Below are 11,100 nucleotides of genomic sequence, written 5' to 3'. Positions count from 1 at the left end.
TATTTGTAGCAGTGTCTCACATCTATTTATAGTAGAAACAATGCATTATGTTTATTAAATATGTTATTATTGGTACTTCCTTTTTTTTTTTTTTGTGAGTTCTTGATTTTCCTTGTCACCGTTATAATATCCCGTTGCAAAAATGACAAGCTGCAATTTACAAAAGAAAGGTATTAAGATGACCAAAAACGTAATTTTTCTACATGTATTTGCATTTATGGATACGTGCCATTTCTGGCATATGGGTGTGTGTTTGTGTGTGTGTGTGTGTGCGTGCGGGGATGTGGGTGTCTGTTTCAAATGAGGAAGTGAGAATGAAAGAGCACACTTGTGAAAGATGAAGCTGCCCACCCCCCCCCCCCCCCCCCCCCAAAAAAAAACAATCAGCATTAATGTTAGTCTAGTTTAGATGCAAAAGGGACAGGACGGGTCATAATGCACAGCTACCAGGCTTGGTGTCATGGCAATATCACTCGGTCCAAGACAGAGGATCTGCTCTCTAAGGCGGCCAAAGATGGAAGCTTCCTCATTCGGGACAGCGAGTCCATACAAGGAGCATTCGCCTTGTGTGTTTTGTAAGTATACAACATTCTAGTCCTCCTTGTACTTGTTAAATACGTCAGTGACATAGTTGCACTTTTTACGATGTCAACCACAGATTCCAGAACCAGGTATACACGTACAGAATCCTACCCAATGAAGACAAGAAGCTGTCAGTCCAGGTGGGTCACAATCTGTTTATAAACTTACTTTCCAACTGTTGTACAAGGCTAAAGAAAAAAACGTCATCCCATGTGTGGCAAAACTAAATCAAACTAAAATAAATGAAAACGGCTTGTCCTATGAAGGCGGAGAGGGAACAGGAAGGTGTTTGAAGAGTGATACTGTCATCTTGTGGCATTTTCTTGGCAGGTGACAGACTGTAGTGCAACTGGCTGAAATAAATCGATGCGTCACAGACCAGACGCAGCTGGGTAGAACGAGGTTAGGATAGGCAAGGAGCTGATCGGCTGAGACAGAATGAGCATTGAGCAGTGTAATTTAGAGCTGATTGGTGGGCATGCAGTGGGCAGAAGAGGACAGGAGGAGTGCTGAGTGGTTGATACAGCAAAAAGACAGGCAAAGATCTTTTTAATGGGGACGGACAGAGCAAGATGGGGGAAAAAGCTGATTGGGTGAAAAAGGATAGTTGGTTGGAAGGGGCCGAACAGGACAGCCAAAGAGCTGATTGGTTGACACAGGTGGAATGGAACAGGTCAAATATAATCACTGGACACTCACTGGAAGAAAAACTAACCAGAAAATACAAAATAGTAAAGTAATCCTCACTCCAAATTGGGCATTGGGGAGATCAATTTTAGGTAGGATACTTGAAAAGTTGAAGGCTGGAGCGAAGGGTCTAAAATTGCAGGATGTCACTTAAGTGCTCCATTCGATTGTTGACAACCAAAGATCTCCTCCAAAGACCTGGAAAGGATTTTGTGTTTGTGCTTCTCTCGTCCCACCAGGCATCAGAAGGCGTTCCCATCAGGTTCTTTTCCATGCTTCCAGAGCTGGTGGAGGCCTATCACAACCCTAGCATGGGGCTCATCACGCATTTGCAGTATGCCGTCCAAAGGGAGGAGGAATTCGACGAGGAACCGGGTTAGGGCACATTCCACTAAATGTTGATGAGCGACAAAAGGTCCTAAAAGCTCTGGTTTGTCCGCCAGAAGCCAACAATCCTCCGCCGCAGCTTCCACCCAGGAACTTCATGGCCAACGAGGCGAAGGACAGCGACATCAAGTCCTGCGAGCAAGTCGGCAAATGCCTGTCAGACACCTTCCTGATGAGGCTGCAGCAAATGGACATGGCCACGTATGCTCATTTTTAGGCAAAATTGAACAGCTAGGTACTTTTTCTCGGGATTAAAGGGTTTTTTTTTTTACATGTATTTTCAGGATATCAGAGGAGCAGCAAATCCTCATTTTTGACTACTTCAGAACCTCCATCTGTCTGGATGCTGAACAAGTCGAGAATGGGAACACCAGCCTTCCCGGTCTCAAGAAGCTCACGGTGGCAATCTGCAAGAATCTAAACAGGTAAACTCCTCGACTGTCCGTCCATCCATTTTCTACATTTATTCCGTACAGAGTCATGAGCCACACCTTTACAGTCTTCGACTGCAAATCGGACTACTGGGTGACAACCTGATAACTCCACACGGGAAACTCCTAGGCCCAAGCCAAAATTCAACCCTAGATTTTTTTTTTCTGTGCCAACCTCATGCTTCACCGTACTGCCCACCCATTCATCGGCAGCAGATAACCGAGACAAATGTATTATTAGCAAATAATAAGACATATTCTATTTGGGGTGGCAGTGAAATTTCCCGCATCCTACCAGCTCTGGAGGTTTGCCACAGAGCGTTGGACAATCAGCTCTCGCCAGGCATTGGACTGCTTCCAAAACAAGTGAGAGGCATGCTCCTTTTTATGTACTACTGAACTCAACCCCAAAAAATTGTCACTGGGCTTTTTTTTTTTTTTTTTTTTTTTTCAGATTCCACCAGATCCAGGCCAATCTGTGTCTACGAGGCTGGAGCAACTGACAAAACTGCTCTACTCCATCGAGGATAACGTAGCTTCTAATGTTCTTTCCGAAATGTACTATGAGCCATGCTGTCGGGTTTAAAACACTGCTCCCTCCATTTAGGCTATAAACGCTGTGTTCAACTCTGTCGGCTATGAAGGACGACACAGAAAGTCTCTTATACCGCCTGTTGTCTTTGAGGTACTCCTGGCACCTTGTGGAACATATGCTTTGTCAATATGAATGATCGTCGTCTCTCACCTGGAAGGTCAAGCAAGAATCTCTGGGAATCCCCACCAAGATGTTCGTGAAAGTAGACGTGGAAGGCGGGAAGCTTCACATCAAAAAGGCAAAGGACGGGCCTGACGACAAGTACTTTGTGCACAACAAAAGTAAGGATTCTTTCTTTTTTTTTTTAACCACACACGCGGTGGCTCCTGACTGCCATTTTTTTTAATGACCCGATCCCACTATTGACCTGGTGTGAATGTGAAACATTTTAAACCATGTACTGTAACTATTACCCAGTCAGACAGCTGGTGAAGTCGCAGAAGATGCACGCCAAACTGGTCATAGTGGTGGAGACGGAGAAAGAGAAGATTTTACGAAAGGAGTTTGTCTTTGACAACACCAAGGTCAGACACACTTTCGGCGAGCAGAGTACGCACATGCTGCTTTTTGATACCTTTAAAAATGTGTGTGTACTCGGGTTAAGAAAAATAGCACCCACACACGCACGGCGACATGTCCACAACAATCGTGAGCCTCCTCCTCGAAACAATGTCCGTCGCGGTACGGGGACTGATCTGTGAGAGACAGCAAGGTGCGACAGGGTATTAGGATGGCCGGAAAATATAAAGAAGACTGAATTGTAGTAGATGAAGACAAACAAGAAGCCAGACTAATTGTTTAGTCACTTACCTGGTAACTACAGTAGATTGCAGTTGCAAACACTTCATTGAACTCTTGTGTTGATCACACAGATCAAGATTTGCCATGGTAAATACTGAACAGGTTTAACGTTTATCAGTAGTAACTGTTTTGCGAGCTGACAATGAGGAGAAATCACTCCAAACACACTCCACCCTGCAAGATAATCCCTCAGGAAAATCGGAGAATTTCCCCCTTTTGCAAAAAAGGGGAAAATGCTCTAATTCGTCCATGAATCGAGATGTCTGTTCCCTGCTTAAGTGAAGACTCATTTCAAAGTTTATTAGGGTGACATTTTTCTTCCTACATCAGAAAAGAGAAGGCTTCTGTCAGCTTCTTCAACAAATGAAGAACAAACACTCGGAAAAACCAGAACCGGACATGATCACGGTCTTTGTCGGCACCTGGAATTTGGGTAAGACTCTTCAATTCTGGCCACATCAAGTAGGTCAGAAATTCTGGAAAAAAAAAAAAAAACATTCCCATGCGAGGAGTCAAACCTGGGCTGCCCGGTTAAAATCAGTAATCGGACCCATCAGGCCAAAAGGGACCATGTTGTACTGAAACGCTTTTTCCCAATGAACCTGTAGGAAATGCGGGTCCACCGCACAACATCAACTCCTGGTTTCAGTGTAAAGGCCAAGGGAAGACGCAGGATGACACGGCTGACCACATCCCGCACGACATTTACGTCATCGGAACACAGGAGGACCCTCTGGGCGAGAGGGAGTGGGCCGACACGGTGAAAGGGGTCTTGAGGGATATCACAAATATCAGCTTCAAACAGGTCAGTGCATCAGGAAACGGCAGTTCTGGAGGTGTCCATCCTAAGTCACCTTCCCACCCCGCAGGTAGCTATCCAAACACTGTGGAACATTCGGATTATGGTCCTGGCCAAGCCGGAGCATGAGAACAGGATCTCACATGTTTTCTCTGACAGTGTCAAGACAGGGATCGCCAACACTTTGGGTACGCAAGCCTAAAAATGCCCCCACACGAATTGTCCTGTGCAAGTGTATCCCTCGTGACATTCATTTTTTTTTTCTCAGGAAACAAAGGAGCAGTAGGAGTGTCCTTCATGTTCAACGGAACATCCTTCGGTTTTGTCAACAGCCACCTAACGTCGGGAAGCGAGAAAAAGCTCAGGTGGGCAGGACAGCGCAGGACAGGACAGTCGTCTGTCAGCGCTGCCGGTTCTGCTCAAATAACAAGCTTGGAATTCAAAAGTGTACATTTCCTGTCTTTGCAGACGTAACCAAAACTACTTGAACATCTTGCGATTCCTCAATCTGGGAGACAAGAAGCTCAATCCGTTTGACATCACCCATAAATTCACACACCTCTTCTGGCTCGGCGATCTCAACTATCGGGTGGATTTCTCCAATCTGGTAAACTGCAAAAATCGAGGAAAAATCTCATACAGAGTTTAAGTGTTGTTATAGCTCTGTAAAGATGGGTGGCTACATGAATGACCCCATGAAGGTTGTTACTGGTGTTTCGGGGTACCATTTTACACTTTGTCAGGATGCAGAGTATGTGGTATCAAAGATCAAGCAGCAGCAGTACCAGGAACTCCTGTGCAGAGATCAGCTCAACATGGAGATCAACGACGACAAAGTCTTCCTGCATTTTGGTACGTCTCGATTGATCAGACTCATACTTTGAAAATGTTTTGAAAAATACTGAGACTTCTTTTCCTTCTCTCAAATTTCGGATCGCAGCCGAGGAGGAGATCACATTTGCGCCCACATATCGCTTTGAGCGCTACACGCGTGACAAGTATGCCTACACAAAGGCCAAAACCACAGGGGTACGCTTGTGTTTTGCCAGATGTTCTACACCCCCCCCCAACTGCTTGGTGCCTTGACATGTCCAAGCATACATGCTTTAATGTAATCTTTTTTTTTTCACTGAAATCTCTCAGACTAAATATAATTTGCCGTCATGGTGTGATCGTGTCCTGCGGAAGTCGTACCCTCTGGTCCACGTGGTCTGTCAAGCCTACGGTGAGTCGTTTCTAGTAAAAAATGTCTTCTAAGTTAGAAGAAGTTAGAAAAAAAAAAAAAAACTACCATAAAGCATTTTGATTCAAGTCTTTCTTCTCAATTGGCCAGGCTGCACAAACGACATTATGACCAGCGACCACTCACCGGTCTTCGCTTCATTTGAAGTGGGCGTCGCCTCGCAGTTTGTCTCCAAGCGAGGTTTGTTCATGCTATGGATGAATTTCCACTCATCTTCTCCAAAAGCGCTTTAATTGTTTACATTCTTTTTCTTTTCTCCAGATCCAAACAGTGCGCCCCAAGGCGGTATCCAGATCATGAACTGCAAGGCCACCCTGCTGACAAAGTCAAAGACCAAGTTCTTTATTGAATACCACTCCAGCTGCTTGGAGAGTAAGCTAACAGACCTTTTGGCCAATGCCACAGTTGGAACATCTTAGGTTGAACATGCTTGTTTGTACTGTGTTACTTGACCACTGTTGATACTATAAGGTAAAAAAAATAAATAAACACTAACGTGACTTTGAATGGAATGGTACTGCTCGGCTATTTGGCATGATTTGAGGGTCTCTTGTGGTTTTGATATCTTATTTTTCCATTCCAAAAAATGTTAAAGACAAAGCAAAAAGGATGCAAATGGGAAATTATGTGATGCTTGCTGATCTGAGTATTTCTTAGGGACGTCACATGATTTTCACACCTTGCATGACTTTATCCATGACGATGTTCCTTTTTTTTTTTTTTTTGCCAAAAGAAAAGCCCCCCCCCCCCAAAAAAAAGCATAACACCCCAAATTCCTCCTTCGATACTTACTGTGAGGAGTCTCACATACACTAATAAATATTTGGTATGTTCAAGTCTTGATTTTGAAATAATTTTGACATCTTGTGGTCCATCTTGTTGATTGTGTGTTGCAAAAAAAAGCCAAAGAAAAAGCAAGAGCCTAGAATTCACCCTCTAATGCCTCTAATTGGTCAACGGAGTCTTTCGCTATATCGTCATACATAATGATAAGGTGGTTTGAATTCCGCCGTTTAATGCAACTTTACAGGAATATCAATTCTGAATTGTGCTATCTTGACTTCAGCCGGTCCATCGTATCTTAATCGCATCAGCAGGCAGAAACTCCCCAAAACTGAACGTTTTGCTGAATTTCTTCAGAACCTGTCAGGACCTGCGAAGGCGAGAACACAGAGCATTCGGATGGGTCCATCAAAGTGTGGTTCGGCAACCAAGTTGAGGTAAGGATTCCGCTACGAAGAAAGTGGGCCTGTCGCGGAATCGAGTGAATCTTGTCTATTTGCAGCTTACGCCAATCATCTCGGATGCCGAGTACCTTCTTGACCAGCACGTCCTCATCTGTGTGAAGTCCACAGACTCGGATGAGTCATACGGTAAAGACGGCTGAAAAACACGGTGGAAAAGACACGAAATATAAGTTGTTGTTTTTTTTATCAAATGGAAGGGTTTTTATTACATTTGTTACAAGGGGAGGGTTGTGTGGCCCTACGAGCCGCCCAGTTCTGCTACACCGAGTTCCAAGTGGCACTCACGCACCACGGCGAGAAATCTGGCGTGCTGACCGGCGGTATTCAGCTGCACACCTCCGAAGGCAAACCCACGGAGAAGTTATACGGTGAGTCAGATCACTTCATTTAGTTGGAAACGTTAGCTTCATCCGTTTTTTTCGTTGACCCTCAGACTTCGTCAAAGTGGAGAGGGATGACTCCAAAGGCAAAAGTGGCGACAGGACTCCGGTCAGCCATGACATATCCAACCCAAGCTACATGGAGGTGTCGTACAGGAGCGTGATTGACAAAGGCTGGAGTTACAGCATGCCACCCAGGAGCCTGCCCATTGGCGGCCAAGTCGGGATAGACTCCAAGAAGAGTCCCACCGGAAAACCTTTGAAGCCAGCGTGAGTACCTGGTTTCACAGTTGACAACTGCGTGAGAGCCGTTTTTCACCTGAAGTTCAGTTCAGTTTACTATGGTATGGTTTTGACCGCTAACTCCCAATCGGTCTTGTTTTTCCACTGTCGGAAAAGAAGCAACACCGTGCAACTAGGCAAAATTTATTTTTTGCATTGTAAAGTGGGGCATTTTCAATTGGGACAAAGCAACATACAATGTGAACTGAACCAAACTGTTTGGTGGAAATGTTACTTTGTCTCTTAGGGGTGTGGAGGCATCAGCGATGTTTGATAATCCACTCTACGGCTCCATGAGAACATCACAAAGTCAGTGCAAGGACCAGGATACCACACAGAAGAACCAGCTCATGCAGCCAGATCCTATTTTTGGATCTAAGCCACCTGACGGAGACCCCGAACGCCCCCCGGTGCCCACCCCTCGCAATCGTTCCTTCACCTGCTCCGAGTCTAAGACTCTTCTTCCAGCCGTTGTCGACCAGCAAAAAAAGCCAGTGGTTCCATCACGCTCGCAAGGCTGTGTGGTCAACAGCCGACCACCGCTGCCCACCAAAGCTCGCCCAGGACCTCCAGATCCACAGGCCCCCAAACCCAAAGATTACAGGGATAGCTCTGAACTTCCAAGCAAGCATAGACCACCATCAAGAGCCAGCCAGACGCTCCCCCAAAAAGACCGTAAGGAGTTTCCATACCTATAGTTCACAAATCAGTTGTTGCTTTGGTCCGTTTTCACCCCAGTTCGGTTCCTAGGCAAACCAAAAACTGTAAGAGACATGCTCCATAAGACATCCATTTACTATCTGAAATTGCGGCACACTATTTAGTTGTTTGTCAATCACACCAGACAATTTGACCGTACAAAAGGGGGAAAACGGACTTAACGATGTCCTAACAAGTATGTCCCACATTTTCAGACCAGTTTGTCTCGTGATGGTCTTTCTTTCTATTCAGCGCATCCCAACGTTTCTAAGATGGGCCATTCTGTGAAGTGAGACGTGGTTGCAGCTAGGGACACCGCTTTCCCGCCTCACTACTCCTTCATTGTGTTCCATCTTTCCCGTGCCACTGAATGTTTACAGTCGCATCTTGTACATATTGTACATTTGATGCCACTGAAATGTATGATCATTGCTCCAATAAACGTAACTACAAGATCTGGATGTACAGTACTTGTGTTTTTTAGCAGTATATAAAAAAAAAATCACAATTGAGTAATGCTACATAACATATGTTGTTCTCTTCACATTTGACTTAAATAGAAGTAAAAGTGAATGGCTACCAAGTGAGTGGCTCCACTGACCTGAAATAAAACCATGACACAATGTGTTTGGGGTGCTGTCAGACATAACCAAAGTTTTCTTTATTTTCTTCTTATTTTCGACTTGCATACATACATACATACATACATATATATATATATATATATATACATATATATATATATATACATATATACATACATAACAATCCCGTGGAACCTGTGGACGAGGAGGAAAAATCGAGTACATGTCCTAAATATATACTTAATTAACTGACAAACATAACATGAAGTCAACACCTCTTATAAATAAGTTTTAGCCGTGTTAGCATAAAGCCTCAATTACTCCACGTGTTAGCCTTCTTGTGTTGCTAATCATAGGAAAAGCGCCAAAAACATTTACTTTCGTTCAGAACCAACATTTAATGATAAACATATTAACATACGACTATACGCATTAAGCATTTCAGCGTAAGTAGGCAAAAAAAGCATACACTATGGCTAAATGACGCCACTTGGTGGAACTCTGAGTGTACTGACACAGCCTTCATCAACAACCTGTGTCGCAGTGAATTGACGTCAAGCACGCCCTAATTACATCATAGACGTCAGTCCAAACGCCGCAAAAATCAAAACGGCGCAGCAATGGTAAGAAAACCGGCTCGAATGAATGAAATTGTCACGGTTTTAGGCTTTTTTTGCGATGTTTAATAGAAAAATTCGTCGGAACGAAGAAAATGTTGGCTTTGTTTGTGTGCTAAGTGCGTCCTCTGCACTGTTAGCTTGCTGCTAGCCTAACGTTGTTGTGTCGTTTTGTGCTCTTTTTATGTTCAGCTTTTCTACTCGTTTTTCAAGTCGCTTGTGGGCAAAGACGTGGTGGTGGAATTGAAAAACGACCTGAGGTGAGCTTAATTGTTGTATTGGTTAAAACTGATAACATAACGTTTAGTGAATCAATCGAAAATTCATTGTAACTCGCGCGGAAGCGCGGCTGTATTGTTTTACCTATTATCAATTTGTGTTTTTAGCATATGTGGAACTCTTCATTCGGTTGACCAGGTATGAATACATTTTGTTTGTATTAATATACTGTATGTATGTGTGTGTTTGTTTTGTTGATATATTTATGAAATACCGGTATGTGTTGTGAAAAAAGTCCCAACGAGGGGAAAATGTGTTTCAAGAGTAACAAATTGAGAAATAATACATGTGACGATAGAAGAGAAAAATTGTACTTGGCAAGATTTAAAAAAAACAAAAAGAAGTAAACCTTCAAAGATGCACCTTTACTATAAATGATGAATCGAAACATATCAATATATTTTAAAGTGGAACACTTTGGACAAACATCTTTGAAATCATAACCGATTTTCCCATTCAAATTGTTTTTTGTTACCCCTATAATTTAATCTTGATTCGAATTGAGCTATTGCAGTGAATGTACTGTTTGAGTGTGTCAAAATGGACGCAATTAAAACCACCACCAAACCTTGTGCTGAATTGCTGACCCAAGACTTTTGAACATGGCTTGACATGCTCTGGCTCTTTTCCTTTTCCTGTTTCAGTACCTCAACATCAAGTTGACAGACATCAGCGTCACAGATCCAGAAAAATACCCACACATGGTAAGCAATGTGACATTGTTGCGAAGACAGTAAATTTATACTGTTGTACCATCTATACACTGACATCGTAGTAAAATGTGAAGTGTGACAATAAGCCTTCCAGTAGACTCTGATATGTGGCCCCTCCGCAATGTTATGGGCTTCTTACTGACAAGAACACTTGCGGTGGTTGCTTTCAGTTGTCAGTGAAAAACTGCTTCATCCGCGGCTCGGTCGTGCGCTACGTGCAGCTGCCTGCCGACGAGGTGGACACGCAGCTACTTCAAGACGCTGCACGTAAAGAGGCCATGCAGCAGAAGCAGTGATTGCAGGTGTGGGTGGGGCATGGGTGGTTAGGGTGTTTATTATTCAGGTCAAAAAGAAGACTTGAATTGTTTTGCGTTGATTTAAAAAGAGGTCAAGTATTGACCCATCTTGGTTAGTCGACTTCATATTTGATATTAAGAACACATCTCAACAAAAAAGACATAAACGATGATGGTTGTTGTTATAGTAATCATGTCAATATCCTTAGAAGGGTTTGGTTGATTTAATTCCAAGTGAAAACAACATTGAGTCAACAACGGCCAGCAGATTTCATACCTTTCTTAGTTTGTTTACTGTTTAAAAAAAAACAAAAACAAATGACAAACTTTTATATGAAACCAGGTATTTTTTTAATGTCATGTTTTGATGCCTCTTCTTTTTTTAACTGATGTTATGTTGGGCCTCAATAAGATGTAAAATGTTGATTTGTAAATGTTCATTTCTGGGAAATAAAGATGCAAAATTTCATGGCAAATC

The 11,100-nt window shown here is 43.3% G+C and overlaps 2 protein-coding genes across 2 annotated transcripts; both read left to right on the top strand.

Moving 5' to 3' along the window:
• Positions 1 to 384: 384 nt before the first annotated feature.
• On the top strand, positions 385 to 8,588 carry inpp5d (inositol polyphosphate-5-phosphatase D). Its single transcript, XM_086048026.1, has 26 exons — positions 385 to 575; positions 659 to 722; positions 1,509 to 1,644; positions 1,713 to 1,857; positions 1,941 to 2,081; positions 2,363 to 2,453; positions 2,542 to 2,619; positions 2,695 to 2,772; positions 2,840 to 2,963; positions 3,100 to 3,206; positions 3,814 to 3,916; positions 4,092 to 4,288; positions 4,353 to 4,470; positions 4,551 to 4,647; positions 4,751 to 4,889; positions 5,026 to 5,134; positions 5,223 to 5,311; positions 5,426 to 5,507; positions 5,616 to 5,705; positions 5,787 to 5,897; positions 6,666 to 6,745; positions 6,811 to 6,898; positions 6,994 to 7,140; positions 7,206 to 7,422; positions 7,682 to 8,109; positions 8,386 to 8,588. Exons 1-26 carry the CDS (start codon positions 436 to 438, stop codon positions 8,424 to 8,426), a joined length of 3,240 nt encoding a protein of 1,079 aa, XP_085904152.1. The 5' UTR covers positions 385 to 435; the 3' UTR covers positions 8,427 to 8,588.
• Positions 8,589 to 9,201: 613 nt separating this feature from the next.
• lsm2 (LSM2 homolog, U6 small nuclear RNA and mRNA degradation associated) lies at positions 9,202 to 11,098 on the top strand. Its single transcript, XM_086047441.1, has 5 exons — positions 9,202 to 9,340; positions 9,527 to 9,594; positions 9,721 to 9,751; positions 10,258 to 10,317; positions 10,497 to 11,098. Exons 1-5 carry the CDS (start codon positions 9,338 to 9,340, stop codon positions 10,620 to 10,622), a joined length of 288 nt encoding a protein of 95 aa, XP_085903567.1. The 5' UTR covers positions 9,202 to 9,337; the 3' UTR covers positions 10,623 to 11,098.
• The last annotated feature ends 2 nt before the right edge of the window (positions 11,099 to 11,100 follow it).

This window comes from Filicampus tigris, chromosome 12 (assembly GCF_054856515.1).
Source record: "Filicampus tigris isolate MCC_2025a chromosome 12, RoL_Ftig_1.0, whole genome shotgun sequence".
NCBI lineage: Eukaryota > Metazoa > Chordata > Actinopteri > Syngnathiformes > Syngnathidae > Filicampus > Filicampus tigris.
The sequence above is the reverse complement of the archived record's forward strand: the minus strand, read 5'-3'. Positions and strand labels throughout refer to the sequence as shown.

Bases quoted from the DNA above. Each gene is read 5' to 3' on its own strand.
- inpp5d (XM_086048026.1), top strand. From the start codon at position 436: ATGCACAGCTACCAGGCTTGGTGTCATGGCAATATCACTCGGTCCAAG. The intron at 2,620-2,694 runs GTAGCTTCTAAT...CCCTCCATTTAG, and splicing joins TCTACTCCATCGAGGATAAC to GCTATAAACGCTGTGTTCAA. The intron at 5,312-5,425 runs GTACGCTTGTGT...GAAATCTCTCAG, and splicing joins CAAAGGCCAAAACCACAGGG to ACTAAATATAATTTGCCGTC.
- lsm2 (XM_086047441.1), top strand. The intron at 9,752-10,257 runs GTATGAATACAT...TTCCTGTTTCAG, and splicing joins CTCTTCATTCGGTTGACCAG to TACCTCAACATCAAGTTGAC. The intron at 10,318-10,496 runs GTAAGCAATGTG...GGTTGCTTTCAG, and splicing joins CAGAAAAATACCCACACATG to TTGTCAGTGAAAAACTGCTT.